General features: G+C 57.4%; 3 protein-coding genes across 11 annotated transcripts; 2 read left to right on the top strand and 1 right to left on the bottom strand.

The window, feature by feature from the left end:
- The first annotated feature begins 31 nt into the window (after positions 1–31).
- On the top strand, positions 32–1,847 carry TNFRSF6B (TNF receptor superfamily member 6b). Its single transcript, XM_043553428.1, has 3 exons — positions 32–697; positions 799–1,002; positions 1,408–1,847. The coding sequence occupies exons 1-3, from the start codon at positions 259–261 to the stop codon at positions 1,689–1,691; spliced, it is 927 nt and encodes a 308-aa protein (XP_043409363.1). The 5' UTR covers positions 32–258; the 3' UTR covers positions 1,692–1,847.
- Positions 1,788–9,588, bottom strand: ARFRP1 (ADP ribosylation factor related protein 1). Of its 8 annotated transcripts, none has more exons than XM_043553433.1 (8): positions 9,416–9,588; positions 8,794–8,892; positions 8,485–8,572; positions 8,175–8,257; positions 4,842–4,923; positions 4,557–4,627; positions 3,885–3,985; positions 1,788–3,814 (listed from the first exon to the last, which is right to left on the bottom strand). In XM_043553433.1, exons 1-8 carry the CDS (start codon positions 9,563–9,565, stop codon positions 3,727–3,729), a joined length of 762 nt encoding a protein of 253 aa, XP_043409368.1. In that variant the 5' UTR covers positions 9,566–9,588; the 3' UTR covers positions 1,788–3,726. The 8 variants fall into 8 exon arrangements, with proteins under 8 accessions (XP_043409368.1, XP_043409366.1, XP_043409372.1 ...); XM_043553431.1 differs by having other exon boundaries at positions 4,842–5,010; positions 9,416–9,542; XM_043553437.1 differs by having other exon boundaries at positions 8,794–8,887; positions 9,416–9,541.
- ZGPAT (zinc finger CCCH-type and G-patch domain containing) lies at positions 9,552–26,306 on the top strand. 2 transcript variants are annotated; one of them, XM_043553427.1, is made up of 7 exons: positions 9,552–9,669; positions 10,106–10,733; positions 23,740–23,873; positions 24,086–24,241; positions 25,061–25,180; positions 25,267–25,666; positions 25,880–26,306. In XM_043553427.1, exons 2-7 carry the CDS (start codon positions 10,150–10,152, stop codon positions 26,016–26,018), a joined length of 1,533 nt encoding a protein of 510 aa, XP_043409362.1. In that variant the 5' UTR covers positions 9,552–9,669; positions 10,106–10,149; the 3' UTR covers positions 26,019–26,306. The 2 variants fall into 2 exon arrangements, with proteins under 2 accessions (XP_043409362.1, XP_043409361.1); XM_043553426.1 differs by having other exon boundaries at positions 9,602–9,778.
- The last annotated feature ends 17 nt before the right edge of the window (positions 26,307–26,323 follow it).

Genomic DNA, 26,323 nt, shown 5'->3' with positions numbered 1-26,323 from the left:
GCGGGGGGCGGGGTGAGGGGGCTCCCTGGGGAGGGAGGGGCCGTGGGGCGGTGACGTCGCCGAAAGTCGGGTCGCAGCGCGGCCCCGTGGAGGTCGTGAGCCCTCCCCCCGGGGGCGTGGCGAGGCCGGGCCATATAGGCCGGCGCTGGCCGCCGACGGGCGAGCTTGTGGGGTGGCGACAGGTAGGGTAGGACGCGTCGTCCCCGTGTCCTCGCTCGTGGGCCTCCCGGAGGCCGAGCCGCCGCTCCGGTGACTATCATGTGGGCACTGGAGAGGCGGGGACCGCCGCCCTTGACCCGGCCTTGGGCGCTGCCCACCCTACTGTTGGCTCTGGCGGCACAGGGGGCGGCGGCGACGGCGACGGCGGGCGCGCTCACCTACCCGTGGCGGGACGCGGAGACCCGGGAGTGGCTGGTGTGCGGCCAGTGCCCCCCGGGCACCTTCGTGCAGCGGCCGTGCCGTCGGGATGCCCCCACGACGTGCGGCGCGTGCCCTCCGCGCCACTACACGCAGTTCTGGAACTACCTGGAGCGCTGCCGCTACTGCAACGTCATCTGCGGGGAACGCGAGGAGGAGGCGCGGCCCTGCGACGCCACCCACAACCGCGCCTGCCGCTGCCGCCCCGGCTTCTTCGCCCACGCGGGCTTCTGCCTGGAGCACGCGCCTTGCCCGCCCGGCGCGGGCGTGACTGTCCCCGGTGCGCGGCCGGGCTGGCGGGCGGCGGCCTGGGACTTCAGCCACCGGTGAGGACGGCACCCCTGGCTCCCCCTGACCCCTTCCTCCCCATCTCGTCCCCAGGCACCCCCAGCCAAAACACGCAATGCCAGCCGTGCCCCCCGGGCACCTTCTCGGCCAGCAGCTCGAGCTCGGAACAGTGCCAGCCCCACCGCAACTGCACGGCCCTGGGCCTCGTCCTCAACGTGCCCGGCTCCGCCTCCCACGACGCCCTGTGCACTAGCTGCACCGGCTTCCCACTCGGCACCCCGGAGCCAGGGGGGCCAGGTGAGCAGGGGAGGGGGCGCGCGAGTCAGAGGAGGTCAGCCTGTGTCCGTTGTCCCCAGGCCAGAGTCCAGTCCTGAGGTATGCAGCGTTTATCCAGCCTCTGGGAGGGTCCTCCAGAAACTTACCTGGGGAGTCCCCTGCGGTGGTGGCGTGGCACCAGTGCCTCCGCAGGCCACGCCAGCCACCCACCCACCCCCTCTTGGGAAACGGACTCCCAGGGAGTTTAAACCCCATCTCCCTTCCCACCCCTGCACGCTCTCTGACCTCTTCTTCCACCTCTGCACTGAACCTGTTAGTGGGCAGGGATTTCTCCCTTGTCGGGTGTCCCTCCCCTCCACACCCAGAGCACATGGAGGCCTCTACCACTGGGTCCTTAACCCCCCCCTCCCCCCCCTCCCGCTGCAGGAGCCGAGGAGTGTGAGCGCGCTGTCATTGACTTCGTGGCTTTCCAGGACTGGTCCTTCAAGAAGCTCCTGCGGCTGTGGCAGGCGCTCAGGGGCCCAGAAGCACAAGGCCTAGTGCCACCCAGGGAGGGTCGCAACGGCCTGCAGCCTAAGCTGAGGCAGCAGCTCCTGGAGCTCCGTGAGGCACAGGCTGGGGTGCTGGCTGTACGGCTGCTGCGGGCCCTGCGCGAAGCCCGGCTGCCTGGGCTGGAGCGCAGTGTCCGCACACGCTTCTGGGCACGCTGAGCACCCCGCCCCCTATTTATTCTGTTCCCAAGCTGGGGCTCCCACATGGGCATCACACCGAAAGTGACTTACTAAAGTAAGCTCAACCGACCGGGGTCCCATTACAGTAACAAAGTTTATTTTTTATAAAGCCGTTATAAAACGGATTGTATGAAACTTTGTGCCATGTCTACCGGGTGCTGGCGGGCACGTCTGGTGGGGAAACAAACACCTGCATGGGCTTTCTAGCGTCCCATGCTTCCTCTGGCTGCTGGTCACCCCAAGTGGGATAGACCCTCGGTGGGAAGGACTGTCAGAGAGGGCCAGCGGGTGGCAGGTGCATCCCTTGTGGCTGTGGGCACAGTGGAGATCCCTGAGGCTCATCCCATGACCCCAAGTCATGCTTTGTGCGAAGGACAGCTGCGGGGGGGGGGGGGGAGTGTCGTGAGGGTCCTACCCAGTTTAGGGGCTCTTGCTGTGGAATAGGACCCAGCTTGGACTGGCCAACACTAACCTGGGCTGCCAAGAGACCCTTCCCCCTCACCCTGCCCCTCCACTTGAGCTCCACCCAGTCCCTGCAGGCAGGGAATTTCCCCGGAGGGGACCAGCCAAGGACCTCCCCTAGGCCGGGTGCATCCCATGTGCTTTCTGGGAAACACGGCTTTTCCCCACAGGAAGGCTCAGATGAGGGCTGGAGTGCTCCAGAACAACCTGGCCGACTCCCAGCCCTTCCCGTGAGCCCTGGAGCCTGGCGCCTGATCCCCATGATAGGTCCCAAGGTGGGGGTGGGGGGGGTGGGACCCCACAGCCTATGACTCCCCATGAGTCACCTCACCTGCATTCCCACCCCCAGCCCTGACTCAGCCTTTCTCAGTAGGCCCTCCAAGGCTGCTACCTCGGAGGGAGGGTAGTCTAGCAGGGTCAGGGTTCTGGCTCTGGCACTCCCACGGAAGCAGGAAGGTGGTGCCCAGACAGGCCCTGGGTCTAGCCTGGGAGCCCTTCGTGCTGCGGTCACTGTGCCCAGACAGTTGGGAGCCCACCACCCAGTCCTGGGGTTCTGGAGGGACAACAGACAGCAGCGACTCAGACTGCCATTTTCTGGCATACTCCACCCAGTGCTGGCCAATCAGCCTCCTGCCCAGGGCTAGGCCCACTGGGTCTTGCCAGCTCCCACAGGGGCCATGTGGTGAGGGTCCCAAGGACCAGCCTCACCCGGAGGGACAGTTTCCAGGCACAGACCCGGAAATGGGTTTTTAGCCCGTCCCCAGACCTGACGGGGACCCCACCCCTCACATCCAACTGGGAATCAAGGCCCATCCCACAACTGGCCTGGGCTCCACAGGAACCTAGCTGGCCTTTGGAACACCCATGCTGGTGTGCCCCCCACAATGGCGACTGGCTGTCCTGCACCAGCGGCAGACACGCTCAGAGGGAACACTCCCTCCCTCCCTGACTGGACGGGAGGCCAGCGGAAGAGGACACGGGGCCTCCCAGGCAGATCTCCCCCACCCCGTTCCGAGGCATCAGAACCCAGGGCCCCGCTGGCCTCCAGCAAAGTGGACCAGGTCTCCCTCCTCCCTCAAGATGACACGAGCCCCCAACCCATGTCCAGGCCCAGAGGGGACGGAGACTGAGGACAGACACACTTGCCCCACCAGCTTCCTCCGTGGGTGAACGGCACAGAGCAGCTCTGGAGCATCTCGTTTCCAGACAGGTGCCCCTCCGCCCCCTGGGCCAGGCAGGCCACACTGCTGGGGTGGCGGCTCCAAAGGGCCAGGCGGCCCACCAACACCAGCAGGCTTGGCAGGGGTCTTGTGGGGGTCCCCTGGTGGCACCCAGCCTGGCCCTGCCGCCCCGATTCCCCCTCAGCAGAAGCCTCTGCATGCCCACACTTTTATGGACACAGGGAAACGTTTGTCTTAAAGAAAAAACAAAGCAACTGAAAAAACCAAGAGCAAAGCAAACCCGACCCCCAGGCCTGGCGGCTCAGAGCTGGCAGGAGCGCTCCTCGGGCACTCAGGGGTGAGCTGTGGGCACCAGCAGGCACCAGCCATGCCTACGTGATGTCCCTCTGCCGCGGCGGCCGGTGCACGTTCCGCACGACGCACTTCACCATCCACTCGATGCCCTCGCGCACCCCTTTGCTGTGGAGACAGTAAGCATGAGGTGGGGCCAGCCCGGCCTCCAGCCCACGGCAGGGAGAGCCCCACTCACCCAGTGAGGGCCGAGCAGGCCTGGGTCAGGCAGTCGCGCCTGCCAATCTTGGAGGTGCAATCACTGAACGCAGTCTTGATGTCGGGGATCGAGAGGCAAGTCTGGGGGAAGGAGAGGCTGTGAGGGGCAAGGTCGCAGGCGCTGCAGATGTCCTGCTCCTGGGGCAGGACGTGGTCTTGGTGGGGAGGGGCTGGGCTCAGGGCTTCTCTGCCTAGGAGAGGCCCTGCAGCGAGCAGTCTCGGGAGGAGGAGCAGGTGGCACGGAAGGGCTGCAGGAAAGGGACCGCAGGCGGAAGGAAGCCATCTCCGACGCACCCTGGCCCTAGAGCGCCTCTGCTGCAGAATCAGGACGCTGCCCTGCAAAGCCCTCTCCACACAGACTGCCATTGAGCATCCACTGGCCAGCTGAGGCGATCCCAAGGGCAGCAGACAGGCCAAGATCGGAGCTGACTCTCACCCTGGGACGCCTCTGCGTTTCATGTCCACCCACGCCAGTGGCAGAGGAATACTGCCCGCCCACCTGCCTGTGCAGAGAAGGTGCCCCGCTCGAGAGGCCCAGGTGCACCTAGAGCACACCTGGCCTGGGAGGTCCAGGACAGGCACCCTGTCCCAGCTGTCAGTGGGACGTGCTTCTGCCGGGGACTGCCCTGTGGGCATGCTGTAGTGAGCTCACCTCAACGTCCTGCTTGTTGGCCAGCACCAGGATGGGGACACCGTCCAGTGCCTCACTCGTGACCATTTTCTCTGGAGTGGGCAGAAAGGGGACAGTGAGCACCCTTGATCTGCCTGTGGCTGCCGAGGCCCACCCACCCCTCCACACCACATGTGCGCTCTCTCTTGGCCACAGCCCTGCCTGACCTAGTGTGGGCCCCATCTCCCACCAGGGCCAGCTCCAGGCACCTGGGGTGGGCAGACTAGACCTGACCATTTCCCCAGCCCCGAGCCGGGCTGTACCCACCGAACGCTCGCTTGGACTCGGACAGCCTCTCCTCGTCTGTGGAGTCGATGACGTAGATGACACCGTGGCACTCCGCGTAGTACTGGGGAGGGGCAGAAAGGGGGTGCTGGGCCACAGGCACTTGGCCACCCCAGGGCCAGCCGCCAACTGGAAGGCCCTTCCGAGGCGCCTTTGGGGGGCAGAAGGTAGGGCAGAGTGAGGCGGCCCTGGAGGCCTTTGGGAACAGCTTGCTGACCTCGGGCAACACTGTCATTTCCCAGGTACCGTGCCCCCAAACCCCACTTCAGCATCCGCTCCTGAAAGCCGCCCACGATCGGAGGTCTGATGGTGGCTGGTGGGGAGGGGGCGGGGGAAGGATAGGGTGTCCCCACGCAGCCCTGGAAGTGGAGGGAGGATGCTAGCCAGATCACATGCCAGTGTGGACAGCAAGCCGATGGCCATACTGCTCGGGAGCCACGCAACAGCCACCGAAGGGAGGGAGGGGCGGCGCCGAGGACCAGACCAGCAGCACTGAGCTCTGCGGGCCGGACTGGGGCAGGAGGCAGTTAGCCCAGGCACGCACACAGCAGCGGCATCAGAGCCCAGGCCTAGGGAAGTGTCACGCGGCAAAGGGAATCTCGACAGATGGACAAAACGGGGCGCGTGGGGGCGGGCCCTCGGAGTGCGGGGCACGGGTGACGCAGCCACACGTTTGGTAAACCCACATTCTACCTAATCGAAAAATACAACCCGCAAGCGTCCCCGTCTGGCAAGCAGACAGCAGCATCTCTGCCACTTTGCCCCCAGCTGTCACTAGAGCCCGGAGGCCGGGGACACCCGCACGTTACACGCGACAGGACGCCAGGTGCCAGTTCGCGGTCCGCGAGCTGACGACCCCACAGATGCGCAGGCCTGACAGCTCCGGGGAATTCTCGGGGTGTAACGAGGGCAAGCTGAAAGCAACCGCCCCCGCACGGGACAGGCTTCAGCATCCACACTCGCTACAGGAAGCCCGACACGCGTGGCCGTCTGGATCCCACAGCCCGCAAATCACACAGAGGCAGGGACCTCTGTAGCGTACGTGCTAGGTGGTGTGAGGGCTGCAGGCCCTATCTTGCTGCCGAGAGCTGGAAGTTGGCGGGCCCTGCGACAGAGGTCTCCGTAGCAGGAAGGGGTACCGCACGGGGTTCACGGCAAGCCCGGGGAATCCCCTCACAGCCCTCGGGGCGTATGACCTGGCCTGGCAGACGGGTGTAAGGTGATGGCCGACGGCACCGGGAGCAATGGAGCTGGGCACTGGGGGCTGAGCAGGGGTAGGACTGGGGGCACAGTGGGCTGCCTCCGCCCCACGGCACCCTGATGGCAGTGTCACCCATGACCGCACGACGGAGAGCTTTCGGGTGTGGCCTGGAGGGAGGGAAGCTAGAAGGGCCCCTGTGGCAGGCACGGGTAGTCCGCCAGTCTTGTTTGCGTGCAGCCCGAGGCTGGTACGTGGACAGACCCAGGGACGAAACGATGGCCACCCCAATACAGTGCCAAGGTGTCAGACTGTGCAGGGGACCAGGCCCCAGGACAAGTGTCTAGGAAGGGGCGGGGGTGGCAGGAGCTCTACTTCCCATCCATCCTGGTGACCCACAGGGGACCCTGCTGCCCATCCTCACAGCTCTGGGCCCTACAGGGTTGGGGATGTGGTCACCACCAAGGCTCCCCGTTCCCTAGGGCCCAGCCAGAGACCCGCTAAATCACAAACCCCGGTTGTCTCCTGGGCATGTTGGACAACTCACGTTCAGGAGCCAGCAGAGACCCCACGCTGGCGGGGATAATGGACACTATCAGCGGGAGGCAGGGCACCCGCTCCACAGGGAGGCCGGAAAGCTCATGAAGAACCTAGTAGGGTCAGCCACCAGGGGCGCAGACTCTTGTGACAAACCACAACATCAGCAGGAGCAGTAGCTGGAGTGGGGGACGCTGCCAGCCGCAGAGCCTCCTCTCTCTCTCTCTTCCCGCCTGGCAGAGCCACGCCCACCTCAGGGCATGAGTGCTAAGCGGTGCACGGTGGGCCGTGGTCCAGGAGCCCAGGGACAGGCAGCGCACCCAGCGGGTGAGCCCGCGGGTTCCTGCGGCGCCTACTTTAACCCACCAAGAGCCACCTTACCAAGTCATAGCTGCCCAAGGCAGCCCATGTGGTGACCCACGAGGCCGTGTGAGTCCCAGTCGGCTTGGCCTGATGTGGGAGGGCTGTGAGGAAGGAATTCTCCTGCCGGGCTCCCTGCTGGCCCGGCCACCTGAGCTGGCCCTTCCCCTCCCCAGACCCGCAGTAACCCAGCTCCCATCTCAGGTGCTGGCCCTCAACACACATCCTATGCCCCAACATCTGTCTCAGCGTCTGCTCCTGAGACCCTGGCCTGCGACACAGCGTCAGGAATATGGGTCTTGGTTCAGAAGAGCAGGCCCCGGCTTCACTCTGCTTCAGTGACCTTAAATAGCCAGAGAACCTGTTGGTGACCTTCCGGCCACGGGACGGAAGCCGGCCTCCTGGAGGGAAGTCGGAACAGAGGAGACACTTTAGAGGAAAGCCAGGAAAAGGTGACCGGGTACCAGGATCTAGACGCTAGTTCTAAAGACACGGATGACTAACGAGAGTGCAGATGAGCGTGTCCGTGCCCCTGGCACTGGGGCAGGCACATCTGTGCCCCTCGCATCGGCTGCACCAAATCCACTGTACCAATCCACCAGGAGGGGGCCGCCTGAGGGAGAGGCTAGGTCTGTCCTGCTCGCCGCTGGACCCCAGTGCCTGGCACAGGGCGAGCTGCAGACAGACCTCAGGGCTGGGGTGCGTGGGGAAAGCAGCACGGCACCGGGGCCCTGGAAACACCCCAAAACCTCATCAAGAAAAAAGGCAGCTGTTAAAGGCCTCTGAAAACATCCTCCCCTAATGGGGAAGAGGCCACCACAGAGGCCAGGTCCCAAGCTACGACTGAGGGAAAGGGCCCGAGCAGAGGGACTCAGCCCCAGCGGCGAAGCGGAGTGTCCTGCTGTCATCGCACCTCCCCCACACCCGTTTCCTGGCCAGCTTTCGTCTTGTCCTGTGGTAGCAGCAACATCTCCAAGTCAAAGGGAATCAAGTACATCCTTGCTCTTGGGGGAAGGACTCGGGAGCTGGGATAGGACGGGGCGGGGGGGGGGGGGGGAAGCCCGGGGAACAAAGCGGGTGACAAAGCTACCAACAACAAAGAAAAAAGGGGAGTCTGAGGCCTTACGAGGAAAGGAAGCGGCCAAGGGGTGTCACCGGGGGAGAAACGGCCTGAGAACAGGCAGTGCGTGGCCAAGGACCCTACACAGCGTTTATCTTACCTTGTCCCACAGAGACTGCAGCTCTTCCTGGCCCCCCAAGTCCCAGAACATGAGGCGAGCCTTTCCCACGTCCACAGTGCCGACTGGGGAGAGAAGAAGACGGATGAGGCTGCGTGTCCTGGGTCCCTGACGTGCCGCCTGCCAGCTCCAGGAGAGGAACGAGCCACTCTGGTGCTCCCCCACCATCTGCCCAGTGCGAACTGGGATAAAAGCCTCACGTGGCCCTGCTCATCTGCCGGCTGGCCTGCGGACATCGCAGCATCCTCAGGGGTCTGCCCCACAAACCCACAGCCCCAAGGGACCCCCTTACTGTTCAGACCCACGGTGGTAGTGATTTTGGATAGGCTCATCCCCTTGTAGTTCTTGTTAAACCGGGTTTTTGACTGCTCCAAGAACGTCTGACGAGAGAGACAGACAGACAGCAGGTAAGGACTGGGATCCATTCCAGTCTATTTCCCAAACATCCCTTCTCGGGCCTTTTCCTTGAGAACAAAGCAGAACAGAACAGTGTTTTTGCTTCTAAAGCAGCTGGAGAGGACTCTGGGCAGTAAACACGCAGCTCCAGGTACACCAGCACAAGGACCACGGAGGGGGTGGTGACAGAGGGACGGGCACACACCGTCTTGCCGGCATTGTCCAGGCCCAGGATCAGGATGCAGTACTCGTCCTTCTGGAACATGTACTTGTACAGGCCCGACAGCAGCGTGTACATCCTGCCCTGGGCACCCGGAGAGACGCGTCACACGGGGCGAGCGGCGGCCGGGCCCGACCCCTCCCCTTCCGTGTACGGCCGCCGCACTCGCCAAGTCCGGCGCCCCCTCCCGTGGCGGCCCCCCTCCCCCTCCCCGGCCCTCGGCCCTCAGAAGACAGGTCCGGTCCCGGTCTGCGTCCCGGCGGTGACGTCAGGCTCCCCCGAGCCCCAGGACGCCCCGCCCCCGGCCTGGGCCACCTCGGAGGCGGCGCGCCGCCGGGCAGCCAGCAGGTGCGGGCCCGCCCTCCAGAAGTGGCGGCCGCGCGGGGATGGCGGGGCGGCGGCGGCCCCCCAGAGGCCGCACGGCCGGCAGGTGGCGCGGAACGACCGCGGGGGGGGGGGGGGGGAGGCCGCCCGGGCCCCACGCCCCCGGCCTCCGCCGCGCAGCTCCGACACCGGGTCTCGGGCTCGCGAGCCGGCCGACACGCCGACCGCGAGTCCCCGCCGCGCCCTCGGGCCCGGGCGGGCGGCAACCAGCCCCGCGGCCTACCTCGCGCCCGTCCGGGCCGCGGAACCGCCGCGCGCCTGACCCCGCAGACCCGCGCTGACCCCGCGCTGACCTCGCGCGGCGCCCGACGGGAGGCAGGGGCCGGCGGCTCGGGGAGGGCGGAGTCGTCCCGGCGGCCCCCGCGCGCCTCATCCCGGCGGTCTCCGCGCCAGGCACTTCCGGCGGCGGCGGCGGCTTTCGGGAGGAAGTGCCGGTGGGCTGCGAGGGCGGAAGCGGTGCGCTGGCCGCTCTAGCCGGTGAGGCCCGCGGGGTCTCTATGGCCGCGGCCGGGAAGCCCGCGCGGAGGCGGAGGGGCCCCGCCCGGGCGAGGGGGCGCGATCTGGGGCGACCGGGCCGGGGCCCGAGGTGACAGGGCGAGCGGAGGCGGGCTGGGGCCGGGGAGGCCGGGGGTTGGGGGGGGGGGGGTGGGAGAGGGGTGACCTGGGGGGCGGGGCCGGGGAGCGCCGGGCGCGGAGGGAGGGGAGCCGAGGCCGCGGGGCCGGCGGCTTTTCCACTCGGAGCTGATGGCCTTGCCGGCCCTTTTTCTCGTCCCCCAAACGGGAGGGAGAATAGCAGGCTGCGGTGGGGACTGCGGAGTGCAGCTGTCGGCGCAGGGCGCGGCGTCGGCCCCGCAGGGGTAGCTCGGCAATAAGGGCGGCAGGTCCGGGACCCCTCGGCTTGTGTTCCTTGCAGCTCTGAGGCCCCGAGGACGCGCCCCTGCCTTCGTTCCGTCCAGGATGGACGAGGAGAGCCTGCAGACCGCCCTGCGGACCTATGACGCCCAGCTGCAGCAGGTGGAGCTGGCTCTGGGAGCCGGCCTGGATCCCTCGGAGCTGGCCGACCTGCGCCAGCTGCAGGGGGACCTGAAGGAGCTGATCGAGCTCACCGAGGCCAGCCTGGTGTCCGTCAGGAAGAGCAAGCTGCTGGCCACGTTGGACGGAGAGCACCCAGCCCGGGGCGATGCCGAGTACCTGGCTTTCCAGGAGGCCGCTGCTGAGGGGGCGCAGGGGTCTGTAGCCCCCAGGGCAGAGCTGGAGACGGCTCCTGAAGGGGAGGCCGGGCCAGAACCCAGCAGGCCTGGGCAGGAGGAGGAAGAGGGAGAGGACGAGGAGGAGGAAGAGTGGAGTGGGAGGAAGGTGAACGCCCCCTACTACAGCTCCTGGGGCACCCTGGAGTACCACAACGCCATGATTGTGGGCGCAGAGGAGGCGGACGACGGCTCGGCGGGCGTGCGGGTCCTCTACCTCTACCCCACTCACAAGTCTCTGAAGCCCTGCCCCTTCTTCTTGGAGGGCAAGTGCCGCTTCCAGGAGAACTGCAGGTAAAGCCTTGGCATCTGGGGGCCCACGGAGTGGGGGAGGAGGGGCAGGCTCAGGGTCACAGTGGGTCCTCTGCCCGCAGGGTGCCGACAGAGAGAGGGCTTTGGGGGCCGGTGGGTCCTCACAGCCGTGTCCTTGCTTACGTGCCCCCTGGATTTCCGTGGGCAGATGGGGAAGTGTGGCAGGGCTTACCTTGCAAAGACCGGCCCCCCCACCCGCCGCTGCTTGTGTTCAGAGCGAAGCCCGCTGCAGTGCAGGTCCCCGCCAGCGCCCCGGCTCCGCCACCCAGCCTCCTGGGTGGCCGGCGTTTGCCAGTCTGCTTCAGCGCTTTTCCCCGTGCCGTGTGGCTTTCTCTGGCTTGTCTCAAAGCGGATTCTAGAAGTTACTGGTTTTTTCACCTATGAACACTTAAGGACGTACCCGACGAGATTGTCAGTCACGTTTTGTTTGTTTACGTTGAAGTTTCTGTGGCTGTCGGAACGACGTCTTCTGTTTCTTCTTAAGTGTGTAACTTTGCCATTGCTCCTTTTTACCTTGTCTTTGGAAGGAACGTCTGCTGAAATCTTTCGCAGGTAATTTTCTTTTTTAGTCCGTAGTGCGGAGACACCGTCCCTAGGTCTTCGGTCGGCGTCTTTCCTTGTAGGCTGCCGCTGGGCCCATAGCGTTATCTGGCACATTTTTCCTGGCTTCTTTTTTTCTCTAAGTTTTACTGAAGCGTAGCTTATGCACAGGAGGGCGCGTCCCCCGTAGGTGTGCCCGATGAGCGTGCGCGGAGTGGACGCACCCACGTGCTGGGGAGCAAGTGGGTCAAGGAGCAGAGCAGTGAGCCCTCTGACCTCTCTGCCGTTAGTCCCTCTGGGGCACCTCCACGGCCCTGGCGACGCATCCGGGCGCTGCTTCCTCTGGGCCAGGCCCCGGTCCCAGACTTCCGCGTGCGTGAACTCATCCATCCGTACAGCAGCCCTGCGAGGTGGGCCCTGCAGTGGCCGAGGTTGCCGGGCTCCGGGAGGTGGCGCGGGAGCCTGCGCCGGGGGACAGGCCAGCTCTGAGATGGCCCCTAGGTGCCGTACCTTCCCAAGCTGCTGCTGCGTTAGCTTTAGGCCTGACGCGTCCCGCAACAGCGCTCGCCTCCACCTAGGAGCAATCAGCTATTTTCTCGCGTTTCCTTTGCGTTTTTGAAAGTGATATAAAACGGGTAGAGTTGAAGCACGCTTTGGCTCCCCACTCTGTTACTGCCCCCTCCCCACCCCAGGGGGCTGTCATCGTCACAACTCCATGGTGTTTCTGGTGTGTGTGCTTCACAGATGCGAGCGTATATGCGAAGGCTGCATATTTGTGCTGTTTTTTTTCTTTTAATGTTTAATACACGCGTGTTTAACGTTTATTTTGGGAAGAGAGAAGGAGACACAGAACCCGAAGCAGGCTCCAGGCTCTGCGCTGACAGCACAGAGCCCGTCGAGGGGCTCAAACCCACGAACCGTGAGCTTATGACCTGAGCCGAAGTCAGAGGCTTAACACACTGAGCCCCCCAGGCACCCCATATTTGTGCCGTGTTTAAAACAAGTGTATCACGCGGTGTGGTTCATTTTGTAATTGGCTTTGTTCGCAAGGCACGTTTGTGAGGGGCATCTATATTGGTGTTTACAGAGCTGTCTGGTAACTGCTATTTTTTCTTGTGAAATGCTACATTTTATTTATTCTGTTTCCTTTGGGGTGTTTTCCAGTTTTTATTTATACAAACAACTGGCTGTGATCATCTCAGTGTCTTCTCTGTTCCTGCTGAGAATTTCCCCGGGACGTGACGTCGCCGGGGTGCGGAGTACATGCAGTTTCTGGTCCCAGGTGTCCTAGTCCTTTTCTTTAGTCTTCTCTATAACCACCGGTGGGAACATTATCCGACTTGCAGATTCCTGCCCGCTGAAAGCTGGGAAAACGGTATCATGATTGGATTTGTATTTCCTAGATGCTAGTGAGGTAGAGTAGCTTTCGATACGTTTGTTGTCACTTAGGCCCTATGTTTCGATCTCCTCTGTAAAACGGAAAGGAGAACTGGTTTTCACGGTGGTTCGGAGAATGAAAGACGTCAATGTGTGCAAAGAGTCCAAGATAGCACGTCACGCGTTGTAAGTTCGGAGTGGGTATAAACTTTCATCTTGCCGCAAAATAAAATCAGACGTGGGAAGTAAATTCATAGCCTGGGGATTACTGTAGCCCCCTGGCCATCACCACTCGGTGAGAACTGCCGCCACCCCCGAGGCCCCTCCGTGCACCTCAAACCAGACATGGCCTGCTCTCTCCTACAAAAATCACCACTCTTCCAGACTTTTATTACGATCACCTCTCTGTGTTCCTTAGGGCTCATCACTCAAGTGTAGCTGTTTTGTAAGTGCCCTAGCGTGGTCTCGCTCACTACGCTGTCGTGTCTGAATCTGGCCGTCCACACCTTTCTGCCTGCCTTTCCGGGCCTCACAGTTTGTTGGGGGAGTGGGCCCTTTGCCCCGTCACTGAACACCCCTGGTGGGGTCCACACGTCCCTCTGCGAGCGGGCAGCTGCAGCCGGGGACCATACGCAGGCTCACACCCTTTGGCAAGCCAGCGTGTACGGTTCTTTCATCAGGAGCTACTTGCTGCCTCGTTTGGTGACATTGGCAGTGACCGATCCCTTGGGGATAAGTGCCTGATCCACTGATGTGGTGGGGATTGCAAAGCAGACATCTTTCAGTCCATTTGCATTTATTACCTTTAAAGAGGCTTTCCGTCATCTGTGGTTTGGCGACCCAGTGTTAACAGTTCACATAGGAAATGCAGGACAAATGCTGGATTTTCCTGTTTGCTGGCTTGCTTGCTTTCTTTCTTTCTTTCTTTTCTTTTTTTTCCTTTCTTTCTTTTTTTTTCTTTTTCTTTTTTTCTTTCTTTTTCTTTTTTGCTCTTTCTTTTTTTTGTTTCTTTCTCTTTTTTCTTTCTTTTTTTTTTTGTTTCTCTTTCTTTCTCTCTTTCTTTCTGTCTGTCTGTCTTTTTTTCTATAGTGTATTTGAAACCAAGTTAGTAACATAATAGTGTATTAATGGTTTCAGGAGTAGAATTTAGTGATTCATCATTTACGTACAACACCCAGTGCTCACCCCAACAAGTGTCCTCTTTTTTTTTTTAATTTTTCTTAATGTTTATTTATTTTTGAGAGAAAGAGAGACAGAGCACGAGCAGGGGAAGGGCAGAGAGGGAGACACAGAATCTGAAGCAGGTTCCAGGCTGCGAGCTGTCAGCCCAGAGCCCAGCAAGGGGCTTTAACCCACAAACCGTGAGATCATGACCTGAGGCGAAGTCGGATGCTTAACTGATTGAACCACCCAGGCATCTCCAACAAGGGTCCCTCCTCCTTAATGCCCATCACCCCCTTTAGCCCATCACCCCCCCACCTCCCAGCCAGCAACCCTCAGTTTGTTCTCTGTATTTAAGAGTCTCTTATGGCTTGCTTTCTGCTGTTTTTATCTTATTTTTCCTTCCCTTCCCTATGTTTATGTGTTGTGTTTCTTAAATTTCACCTATAAGTGAAACTGTATGATATTGGTCTTCTCTGATTTATATTGCTTAGCACAATATGTTGTAGTTCCATCCACGTTGTTGCAAGTGGCAAGATTTCATTCTTTTTCATCGCTGAGTAATGTTCCATTGGGTATATATACGTATACCACATTGTCTTTATCGGTTCACCAGTCCGTGGACATTTGGGCTCTTTCCCTACTTTGGCTATTGTCAGTAGTGCTGCTATAAACATTGGGGTGTATGTGCCCCTTCGAATCAGCATCCTGTATCCTTTGGATAAATTCCTAGTAGTGTAATTGCTGGCTCATAGGGTGGTTCTGTTTAGTTTTTTGAGGACCCTCCATCCTGTTTTCCAGAGTGGCTGCACGAGCTTGCATTGCCACCGACAGTGCAAAAGAGATCCTCTCTCTCTCTGCATCCTCACCAACATCTGTTGTTGCCTGAGTTGTTAACGTTAGTCATTCTGACAGGGGTGAGGTGGTATCTCATTGCGGTTTTGATTTGTATTTCCCTGGTGATGAATATGTTGAGCATCTTTTCGTGTGTCTGTTGGCCACCTGGATGTCTTCTTTGGAGAAGCATCTGTTCATGTCTTTGCCCATTTCTCCAATGGATTATTTGTTTTCTGGGTGTTGGGTTTGAGGAGTTCTTTATGGATTTTGGATACCAGCCCTTTATCTGATACGTCGTTTGCAAATATCTTCTCCCATTCTGTCGGTTGCCATTTAGTTTTGCTGATCGTTTCCTTCCCTGTGCAGAAGCTTTTTATTTTGATGAGGTCCCAGTAGTTCATTTTTGCTTTTGTTTCCCTTGCCTCCGGAGACGTGTTGAGTAAGAAGTTGCTGCAGCCAAGATCAAAGAGGTTTTTGCCTGCTTTCTCCTCGAGGATTTTGATGGCTTCCTGTCTTACGTTTGGGTCTTTCATCCACTTTGAGTTTATTTTTGTGTCTGGTGTAAGAAAGCGGTCCAGGTTCATTCTTCTGCATGTTGCTGTCCAGTTTTCCCAGCACCAGTTGCTGAAGAGACTGTCTTTATTCCATTGGATATTCTTTCCTGCTTTGCCAAAGATTAGTTGGCCATACGTTTGTGGGTCCATTTCTGGGTTCTCTATTCTGTTCCTGTTTTCTTTACGTAGTTTCCAAGATAATGAGTTGGTTTTCTTTCATGGTGAGAAAGTAATGAATTAGGTTAAAAAAAAAATATTTCCAGGGGTGTCTGGGCGGCTCAGTTGGTTGAGCATCTGACTTGGTTTCAGCTCAGGTCACGATCTCACAGTTTTGTGGGTTCAAGCCCCACATCAGGTTCTACACTGGCAGCCCAGAGCCTGCTTGGGATCCTCTGTCTCCTTTCTCTCTGCCCCTGCCCCACTTGCACTGTCTCTGTCTCTCTCAAAATAAATAAACTTAAAAAGATGCTTTTAAAATATTTGCAGTATCTTTATGGACTCATGGATTTCAATATATTTGACAAATTTCAATCTCTTGAGATTCTGATCCTTATTGAGATTCAAGCTGTCCCATCTGGAATCAATGACGTCTCCAAGAAGCCCTGGCTTTGTTTTTTTTCTTTTCCTTTTCTCTTTTCTTTTCTTTTCTTTTCTTTTCTTTTCTTTTTGAGAGAGAGAGAGATAGAGGGCTCAAGTGATCGAGGGGCAGAGAGAGAAGTGAGGCTCACCCGGGGCTCATGTTTTACATGAAGCAGGCTTGTGTTCACCCAAAGTGGGGCTCGAGCTCACCCGACATGGGGCTGAAACTCATGAACCATGAGATCATGACCTGAGCTGAAGTCGGATGCTTAACCGACTGAGCCACCCCGGTGCCCAGCCCTGGTTTCCTTTAATGGGAGATGGTTTTGCAAGACAGTGCAAGCACTGGGATACTCTTTGTTACTGGGCAGTCATTGTCCTGGGTCTTTTCAGTACACAGAGCTAAGAAGTCTAGGTGGACGTGTGCGTCTGCGTGTATAAGCGTGTGTGTGCACACGCCATGTACCTATTTTTTAAGGACAGAATACCTTGTGAATCCATACTCCTCTTTCCAATTCAGATCAGGACTGTGGCATTTTTACTTGATCTTCTCTGGACCACATCTTTATTTCCTTCTCCGGTTCTCAAGGGCATGGCGGACCCTAGATGTCCCATCCGGACTTCTTGGTTTCATCTTGTCTTACACACGTGACACTGAGAGTCACAACAGCCTCTCTTTGGTAGGATGACTGACGACTACCTCGCGTGGTCCTACCGTGTCCGACCACACAGTGTCCCGTGCCATCATCTTCCTCTTACACTCAGCCGTAGTTCTAGAAAGAATTGCGTGTTTCATGCTCACCAGCGTCCCACATGTTGGTGTCTTTCTAGTCAGTTTGGCTGTCTGAGGCTCATTTTCTATGAGATTCCTCAGGACGGGCTCACGGGAATAACATTCCCAGAGATCTGGCACGCTGATAAATCTTTGTTTGTGTCTTTTAGTCTTTTTTTTTTTAATGTTTTTATTTATTTTTGAAGGAGACAGAGACAGAGCATGAGCTGGGGAGGAGCAGAGAGAGAGGGAGACATAGAACCTGAAGCAGGCTCCAGGCTCTGAGCCATCAGCACAGACCCGACCCGGGGCTCGAACTCACGAAACTGTGAGATCATGACCTGAGCCGAAGTCAGACGCTTAACCGACTGAGCCACCCACGCACCCCTGTGTCTTTTAGTCTTGAAGATGAGTTTCGTTGGATATGAAATGCTCAGCTTGCACAACTTGCTTTGAATGTCTTAAATATGTCACTCTGTTTTCTTGTTACGTGAGGTATTGTTGAAAAGCTTAATAGTGATCTGACTTTATTTCATTTATAAATCACATGCTCTAATAGTGTAAGGTAAGGGTCCAATTTCATTTTTTTGTATGTGGATGTCGCTTTTCCGGCGCTATTTGTGGAAAAGACTGGTCTTTCCCCATTGAGTGGTCGTGACCCGCTTGTTGAAAATCCATCGATTATGCGCGTGAGGGGTTACTTCTGAGCTCTGTCTCCTGTTTCATCCGTCTGTACGTCTGTGTTTAGGACAGCGCTGCCTTGTTGTGATTGAGCTTTGAAATCAGGAAGTGGTAGTTCTCCAACATTTGCTCTGTTTTTCGGGATTCTTTTGGGTATCGAAGATCCTTTGCAATTACATGTGAATTTTAGTATTTATTTGTTAATTTTTAACTTTATTTGTGAAAGAACATGCGTGTGTGTGTGTGTGTGTGCAAGCAGGGGAGGAGCAGAGGGTGAGAGAGAGAGAGAGAGAGAGGGAGAGAATCTTACACAGGCTCCATGCTCAGTGCACGTTCCGTCCCCAGACCCCGGGATCGTGACCTGTGCCAAAATCCAGAGTCAGATGTTCAACCAACTGAACCACCCAAGCGCCTCTAAGGCCTCACTTGCATCCAGCACAGAGCCCGACACAGGGCTTGAACTTGACCTTGAGATCAAGTCCCTGAGCTGAGATCAAAAGTCAGATGCTTAACCTACTGAGCCACCCAGGCGCCCCCATATGAATTTTAAAATCAGCTTGTCTGTTTCTGCATAAAAGACCATTGGGATTTTCATAGGGATGTATGGAAACCGCGGATCAGTTTGGGGACTGTTGCCATCCTGACAGTTTTAAGTCTTCTGACCATGAACATGGGATGTCTTTCTATTCATTTACGTTTTCTTTTATTTCAACAGTGTTGTATAGTTTTCAGGTTTTGGTCAAATTTATTTCAAAGTACTTTGTTCATTTTGATGACATTATAAATGAAACACTTCCATTTTTTTTTAATTAAAAAAATTTTTTTAACTTTTACTTATTTAAGTAACCTCTACACCCAACGTGGGGCTAAAACTCATGACCCCGAGATCCAGAGTCACATGCTCTTCTGATTGAGCCCAGCAGGTGCCCCTATTAATTTCATTTTTGTTATTTTTTTGTGTGTGTGAAAGAGCACTCACGAGTTGGGGAGGAGCAGAGAGAGAGAGAGAGAGAGAGAGAGAGAGAGAGAATGAATCTTAAGCAGGCTCCACACTCAGCACAGAACCCAGTGCAGGGCTTGATCTCGTGACTGTGAGATCAGGACCTGAACCAAAATTGAGAGTCGGCTGCTTAACCGACTAAGCTACCCAGGCGCCCCAGATTTCGTTTTCAGATTGCTCATTGCTAGTGTATTAAAATACAACTGATTTTTGTATGTTGATCTTGTATCCTGTGATATTGCTGAATTCATTTATTAGCCCTAATAGGACTTTCTATGGATTACTTAGGATTTTCCTCTTTAAAGTTGTTGTTTTTTTTTTTTTTTTAAGTTTATATATTTGTTTTTGAGAGGGAGGGAGGGAGGGAGGGGCAGAGAGGAGGGAGAAAGAGAGTCCCAAGCAGACTCCACGCCACCAGCGCACAGCCCAGCTCAGGGTTTGAACTCACTAATTGTGACATCATGACATGAGCTGAAATCCAGAGTCAGATGCTTAACCAACTGAGCCACGCAGGCTCATCCCCTATTTAGGATTTTCTATACAGATATTCCCCCACTTTTCAAAAGTTCATGTTATACCACTTTTTATGAAAAATCTACATTAGTAACTTTCAACATATTGTCATCGTTGGACCCAAAATAAGTCTCTTATAGATAGCATAGAATTTGATGATTCTTTTTACCCATTTTTCCAGTTTTGCCTTTGAATTAGAGTTTACCTCACTTACATTTAAAGTGGTTAGGGGCGCCTGGGTGGCTCAGTCGGTTAAGCGTCCGACTTCAGCTCAGGTCACGATCTCGCGGTTCGTGAGTTCGAGCCCCGCATCGGGCTCTGGGCTGATGGCTCAGAGCCTGGAGCCTGCTTCCGATTCTGTGTCTCCCTCTCTCTCTGACCCTCCCCCGTTCATGCTGTGTCTCTCTCTGTCCCAAACATAAATAAACGTTAAAAAAAACAAATAATAAAGTGGTTACTGATGGGTGGCCGGGTAACTCTGTTGGTTGAACAGTTGACTCTGGATTTCGGTTCAGGTCATGATCTCGTGTGGTTCATGGGTTCGAGCCCCGCATCCGGGCTCTGTGTTGACAGCTCAGAGCTTGGAGCCTGCTTCAGATTCTGTGTCTCCCTCTCTCTCTGCCCCATCCCCACTCATGCTCTGTCTCTCTCTCTCCTTCAAAAATAAATAAAAACATTAAAAATTTTTTAAAAATATAAATAAATAAGCATTTAAAAAATTACAGAAAATTATTTTAGAAATTAAAAATAAGTAAAGTGGTTACCGATGGGGAAAGACATCTCAGTCATTTTGTTCTTTGTTTTCTTCTCTTTTTGTTTTTAGAGATTTTATTTTTACCCAATCTCTACACCCAGCGTGGGGCTCAAACTCCCAACCCTGAGATCAAGAGTCACACATCCCTCTGGTTGAGCCAGCCCGTCACCTCCTTCTTTCTGCCGTTTGCGTCTCAGTGCCTCCGTTACTGTTTTCCTCGGCAACACCGGCTTGTACATTCACCCCCGTAGTGGCCTGTGTCAGCGTTCGCATGGCTGAGTTACCGTCTCGTGTCCTTTTGCTTTGGTCCGAAGGACCCACACGGGCACCCCTTGTGGGGCAGGTCTGTTAGCAGCAGACTCCCTCAGCTTTTGTTTGTATGGGAATGTCTTAATTTCTCTTTTGAAGGATAGTTTTGCCAGAGATAGAATTTTGGTTGACAGGTGGTTGTTTTTTTCTTTCAGGACTTTAAGTCTGTCATCCCGCTGCCTCTTGGCCTCCATTGCTTCTGATGAGAAATTGGCGGTTAGCCTTCCTAAAGATCCCTTGTACATGAGGAGTGCCTTCTCTTTTGCTGTTTTCAGGATTTTTTCTTTGTCTTTGGGTTTAAGGAACCATAGCTCTAACGGGGTTTTAGTAATGTGGTGAGATGTGAGGGAGGGAAGCAGTCTGCGGTCCTCCGACCAGATCCCGGTGCCTCTGGATCATGACCCTCACCCCCCACCCCCGTCAGGTGGGGCAGGGTGGCCAGACGGGGCTGGATTTGGGCGTTTCCCTGACCTCCTGTGCAGTTAGGCTCTGGTTCGCCAGTCTCCCCTGAGGACGGGCCTTGTTAGGAAGAGCCAGTGCTCTGAGGTTTTCAGAATATGCCCCCTTCCCCTCCCTCTGCTGGGGCACAAGACGAGTCTTCTCCAGTCTTCACCCGAGTAAAAGCCACAAACTCTGGAGGCTTCAACTCAGACTTGTCCACACCCAGCCACAGTGAAGGTAGTCTTTCTACTTCCGGGTCCTGCCGTGGTGACTGCTGGCGGGTCACTGGTCTGCTGAGTGGTGATTCTCCACATTCACCTTTTGGCCTCCAGTTTGGCATAGCAGTTGGCTGCGTGACCTCACCTCTCTTGCGGATCTAAGAAGAGTTCTTGAATTTTGGTTTGTTCGGCCTTTCACCTTTGGTTGGAGCAAAGGGGCAACTCCCCAGCTCCTGACGTGCAGACCGGAAGCCAGGGGTGTCTGGTCCGATGAGGGTTTCATTTCGGCTGTTGACTTCCCAGCTCTGCAGATTCTCCTTCCTCCCTTTTACACACTTTGCGTTTACGTTTCAAGAATCAGTTTCCTGGGGGCGCCTGGGTGGCGCAGTCGGTTGAGCGTCCGACTTCAGCCAGGTCACGATCTCGCGGTCCGTGAGTTCGAGCCCCGCGTCGGGCTCTGGGCTGATGGCTCAGAGCCTGGAGCCTGTTTCCGATTCTGTGTCTCCCTCTCTCTCTGACCCTCCCCCGTTCATGCTGTGTCTCTCTCTGTCCCAAAAATAAATAAACGTTGAAAAAAAAAATTAAAAAAAAAAAAAGAATCAGTTTCCTGAATCACCTTCATACGTTTCTAGTTAGTTCTTGGAACATACGCTATCTGTGTTGAGGTCTTTGCCGCATTCAGCACTTGGGCCCACTCGGGTTGTCTTAAACCTGCTTTTGTTCCTAACTGTGGGTCATAACTTGCTGTTTGTTTGCGCGCCTCGCAAGTTTTATTGAAAACTTTTCGTTTCAGGTAATACGTTGTAGCAACTCTGGACTCTGAATCGTCTTCCTCAGTATTTTGTTTCATTTTAGTATGTTTTCTGGGCCCGCGTTACAGAGTCTGTGCCCCTCATAGGGTGCAGCCTCGGATACCGCTACTCAGATCTCGTAGTATGTGTTTCCTTTTTAGCCTGGCTCTTTGGGAGTCACTGCCGTGTCTGCATAGCTTAGTGGCCAGCCAGTGATTTGGGCAGAAGTTATTCTCCAACACTCTTGCCAAGGAGGCTTCTCCCCATCAGTCAGTCAACTTATGTGGGCTGGGGCGGGGGGGCACATCATAGTTCAGCCAGCCCCCAGTCTCTCTCTGTTTCCACTTAGCCGTGGCGTCTCTTGGAGCCCCCGATCCGCGCACATCGTTTCCGAGAGAATCGGGGATGCTCGCGGGTGGAGCCCTTCTGTGGTTCTTTCGTGTTCAGGGTCTCTGCATCCCTGGTAAGTACCTCCCTGTGACACACCAGTGCCCGCTCCACCCGGGCTCCCAGCACGAGCCATCGGTGTTCTCTACTGGTGTTCCGGGCCCTGGGTCTCTGCCCCTGTCGCGCTTCCGCCCCAGGGGCAAGCAAGAGGCAGCCCCCACGGCGAAGGCACAGGCGCTCCCTGCTCCCTTTCCGCCCCAAAGCTGGGCGTTTCCTCAACTATGACGACTTACCCGTGTGTCATCCGTTTCGTTTCATTTCCAGAGCTCTGAAGCTGTGAGTTTTGGCAATGTCGCTGAGGTTTAGCCTTGTTTCTATACTTGGCCACGGCTGGAACCAGCACCTTCCTTATAGTTCTACATGCTTGTTTTCAGGTTCAAGTGTTATGTATTCTGGAATGTATTCCTGTGAATGTTGTGATGTAGGAGATTGAGTTGGGTTTTTTATGTGGGAAGCCAATTTCTAATCTTTTCCTTATGAAACCAGCCATCCCTCCTTTGATGCCTTGTGTGTGGCTCTTTGCCCGTCACACAGAAAGCTGTGTGCACGGTGCTCTTTTCCATTCCATCCATCAGCCTGACCATTCTTCTCTTAGTTTTAAGTTCACATTTGTGGATATGCCAGTCACTACTCCCTGGGGTTAGAAATTTAGGTCATTTCCAGGGCACCTGGGTGGCTCAGTCAGTCGAACATCTGACTCTTGATTTTGCCCCGGGTCATGATCTCAGGGTCGTGGGCTCCGTGTTGGACCTGCTTAGGATTCTCTCCCTCTGCCCCTCTCCCCCGCTGGCATGCTCTCTATCTCTAAAATAAAAACTTAAAAAAAAAAAAATGTAGGTTATTTCCAAGTCTTTTGTATTTGGTTAACATCTTTTGGGGCACATCGTTGCATACTTTCATTATTGTTTTTCTAGAGTCATTTCCTAGAACCACTTTCCCAGGTTAAGGAGTGTACCGAATTTTCAGGCTTCTGTTATCACCGGAGAGTCCTGCGGAAAAGTGTAATTGGTGGTGTCCGTGGGTGTGTGTGTGTGCGTGTGTGTTGAAGTGGGTATTTAGTTGGATTCAGTGGGGTTTGTTAACACACTGCGTCCTTCTCAGTTGAGGAAGGGTTTTCAAGCGGAGTCACTTCTGCAGTACGTTTGGGGCCCAGCCTTGCAACTGCACTCGGTCATTGGCAGCGTCCTGAGGGCCTGAGGACGGTCCGGGACGAGAAGGAGCTGCCTGGAATCCCGCAGGGAGGTGTCTGCGGCCATCTTTGCCCACCCCTTCCTTGCCGTTCCCTCTGCCACTGCCGATTCCTGCCCGGAAGGACTGCCACGTGTCACCGAGTAAATGCCAGTCCTTGATTGCTTTTGTAGGGTTACAACTGTTTCCTCTTTGAAATGCCGGCACAGTAGAGTGGATGTGTGGTTGTCTTTCATGCCTTTATTTGGCAGAGTTGAAGCTTTAGTCCTCTGTCCCCACGGTTCTTCCTCTCTCCTCCTCCTCCTCCTCTCTTCCCCTCCCCTCCCTCTCTCGGTTTTGGTTTTAATCTCACTGGTTCGCCGATAACTAAAGGTCAGGACATCACTGTTGCAAGTGGGTTCTCCTACGGGGTTTGGGAAGGACTCCGTCCTGTGAGCTCACACGCACAAACACACCTGCCTTGATCATCTGCTCGTGCCGGGGGCCTCCTGTCTGGTGGGGTTCACACCGCTGTCTGCCCGCCACGTAGTTACTGTAGCCCAGAGAGCTGGAGCGTAGCGGAGACATCTTGTCCTCAGAGCGGCCAGGCCCACACCGAGACCGAGAGTGTGCACGCGTGTGTACACGCACATAACGTGTCTGTACTTACGTGCAGGGGTACGTGTGTGCGTGCCTGTGTGTGTGCGTGTGCATGGATACATGTGTCTGTTTGTCCCCCGTCTCTCCCACCCTTCAGGCTGCGGCCCGGACCGTGGACATGGCCCTGGGTTCACTCGCCCCTGCTGTGCCCTGTCTGAGCCCCTGCCCCCTGTGGTTCTCTTGGCAGGTTCTCCCATGGGCAGGTGGTCTCTGTCGATGAGCTGCGCCCCTTCCAGGACCCGGACCTGAGCTCTCTACAGACTGGCTCTGCGTGTCTGGCCAAGCAGCAAGATGGCCTTTGGTACCCAGCCCGGATAACTGGTGAGGCTGCCCTTCCGGGAAGGCCCTGTCCGTGCTTCACGTGTGATAACTCCTGTGGGACCACTCCTTTGGTTAGGCGTCAGGACCCTGTTCCGTGCCCAGAGGAGCAAGACCACCCTTGACCTTGGCCCCGCCTTCCTTCCGACTTCCAGGGTGGTTCCTACCACCTGTTGAGGCCACTGATCTGGCCTGTCTTCGTCCCCTGCCTCCAGATGTGGATAGCGGCTACTACACAGTCAAGTTTGACTCACTGCTGCTGAAGGAGGCCGTGGTGGAGGGGGACAGCATCCTGCCCCCACTGCGCACAGATCCCACAGGGTCCTCGGACTCAGACAGCGGCGATGCGGACGACCCCAGCTATGCCAGAGGTACGGCGGCCGTCCCCGTAGCCAGGAAGGTGGGGCGTGGGGAGGCAGTGGCGGCAGCAGCCCGAGAGGCTTCCGGCTGGCGGGCACCGTGAGCATCTCGCCAGGGGGCTGGAGAGTGTGACCGCAGTGAGGCGGGCTGTGTTCAGGGGGCCGCGTGCAGTCGTGCTGCGGAGGCATGGAGACCCACCCTGGGAGGTGGGGGGAGATGTGACCACGTGCGGGGTCTTGTCTTCCAGGAACACACGTGACCACTACAGGTCCACACCCTGCAAACCAAAGCTGTGGCTGCCGGGCACGTGGGGCGTGGGGGTGCGGGAAGGGGTGGCTCCTTCCACTAGGGTCCCCACACGGGCCGGGTGTCCGCGTGTCCAGGCAGCCGGCGGGGCCATCCCGCCCTCCCCAGGGGTCAGCCAGGATGTAGGGGGGAGGCGTTCCAGTGGGATCTGTTCTGTGAGTTGGTGGGTTCGGAAAGCCCGTGTCCACGGTAGCGGAGGGGAGGACTGAGCCGTGAAGTAGGCGATGACTTTTTACGAGGGGACGAGGGGAGCTCCCTGCTCCAGAAGGTGGGTCAGGGGAGGGCCCGTGTGCCGAGGAGCTGCCATGTGACCTGTGGGGGGAGGGCTGGAGCAGACGGGGCCGGAGACTGCCGTGCCTCCTGCCTCAGATTCACGGGCCAACGACAGGTCTGGGCGGCCAGCGGAGAGCCCGAGGTACAGGGGATCACGGCCCCGACCCAGAGCTGAGCTCGGGGGCTGACGCTGGCTGCAGCCCAGGTGCTCCGTGGGCAGTGGGGCCCAGCCGTCGCCCTGTTTCCCGCAGTGGTGGAACCCAGTGCTGCCGACCACGGGACCTGCAGCTCTGCTTTCGCCGGCTGGGAGGTGCACACACGGGGCATTGGCTCCAGACTCCTTGCCAAGATGGGCTACGAGTTTGGCAAGGGTGAGTATGTGCTGCGCTGGGGCGGCGGGTGTCACGGCGCAGCTCAGGGGTCCCGCAGCAGTAGCGCTAGCCCTGTGTGCCCCCAGGTTTGGGCCGACATGCAGAGGGCCGGGTAGAGCCCATCCATGCCGTGGTGCTGCCTCGGGGGAAGTCGCTGGACCAGTGCGCAGAGATTCTGCACAAGAGGACGAAGGACAGCAAGGCTGGCATCCAGAGGCCCCCGAAATGCCCGCGGAGAGGGGGTGGACGCCCTCCCCCTCGTAGCGTGTTTGACTTTCTGAACGAGAAGCTACAGAGCCGGGCCCCTGCGACCCTGGAGGCGGGGGTGGCCTCCCCAGGGAGGAGGGGCAGTAAGGAAACGTACCACGCCAGCAAGAGTGCCAAGCGGGCCCTGAGCCTGCGGCTCTTCCAGACTGAGAAGAAGATTGAGCAAGCCCAGCGGGACATCCGGGGCATCCAGAAGGCCCTTGCCCGAAACACCGGCCGGTACGTGGGGGCCAAAGTCAAGGCAGAGGGCCGCCCCAGGGTGGAGATGCCTTCGGCCCACAGCTCACACGCAGGAGCCTGCTCTGACCCGAGGGTGGTGGCTGTCTGAGGAGGGTCTGGATGACGGGAGGAGGATGGGCAGTGGCCACGCTGCTGTGGGGGCTCGGTGGCCGTGGCCCAGCAGCCCATACTGAATGGCAGGCTCCTCTCTAGGCACAGTGTGACGGCAGCCCAGCTGCAGGAGAGGCTGGCGGGAGCCCAGCGGGAGCTGGGGCAGCTCCAGGCCCAGGAGGCAGGCCTGCAGCTCGAGCAGAGGAAAGCAGACACCCACAAGAAGATGACGGAGTTCTAGAAACCCCGGGCACACACAGCGGACAGAGCTCAGGGACCCCAGCTCCTGGCTGCCTTCAGGAAGACCAGCCGTCACCCAACAACCGGATGCCGCTGGGAGAGGGGCCGGCCTGCTGCCAGGCCAGCCCCCACAGTCAGCCTTCTCTCTGGCATAGGGCACGTGGACGCTGCTGAATGGAGACGGCCCTGCAGGGCTCACTTCTGGACACTTGCCTGCCTGTTGGGCCCACCTGCCAGTGTCTTAGGGAGTCTCTTTAGCAAGGACATTAAAGTGTTGTGTTGTGGTGTCTTTCAGGCTTGTGAGGT

This window comes from Prionailurus bengalensis, chromosome A3 (assembly GCF_016509475.1).
Source record: "Prionailurus bengalensis isolate Pbe53 chromosome A3, Fcat_Pben_1.1_paternal_pri, whole genome shotgun sequence".
NCBI classification, from domain to species: Eukaryota; Metazoa; Chordata; class Mammalia; order Carnivora; family Felidae; genus Prionailurus; species Prionailurus bengalensis.
Note: the sequence above shows the minus strand (reverse complement) of the source record. Positions and strands in the feature narration are given on the sequence as shown.

Coding starts and splice junctions, on each gene's coding strand:
- TNFRSF6B (XM_043553428.1), top strand. CDS start 259: ATGTGGGCACTGGAGAGGCGGGGACCGCCGCCCTTGACCCGGCCTTGG. Junction 698..798: donor CGCGGGCGTGACTGTCCCCG/GTGCGCGGCCGG, acceptor TCTCGTCCCCAG/GCACCCCCAGCCAAAACACG. Junction 1,003..1,407: donor CCCGGAGCCAGGGGGGCCAG/GTGAGCAGGGGA, acceptor CTCCCGCTGCAG/GAGCCGAGGAGTGTGAGCGC.
- ARFRP1 (XM_043553433.1), bottom strand. CDS start 9,565: ATGAGGCGCGCGGGGGCCGCCGGGACGACTCCGCCCTCCCCGAGCCGC. Junction 8,258..8,484: donor TACCACCGTGGGTCTGAACA/GTAAGGGGGTCC, acceptor TTCTCTCCCCAG/TCGGCACTGTGGACGTGGGA. Junction 3,815..3,884: donor GCCTGCTCGGCCCTCACTGG/GTGAGTGGGGCT, acceptor CTGTCTCCACAG/CAAAGGGGTGCGCGAGGGCA.
- ZGPAT (XM_043553427.1), top strand. CDS start 10,150: ATGGACGAGGAGAGCCTGCAGACCGCCCTGCGGACCTATGACGCCCAG. Junction 10,734..23,739: donor CGCTTCCAGGAGAACTGCAG/GTAAAGCCTTGG, acceptor TTCTCTTGGCAG/GTTCTCCCATGGGCAGGTGG. Junction 25,667..25,879: donor CTTGCCCGAAACACCGGCCG/GTACGTGGGGGC, acceptor GCTCCTCTCTAG/GCACAGTGTGACGGCAGCCC.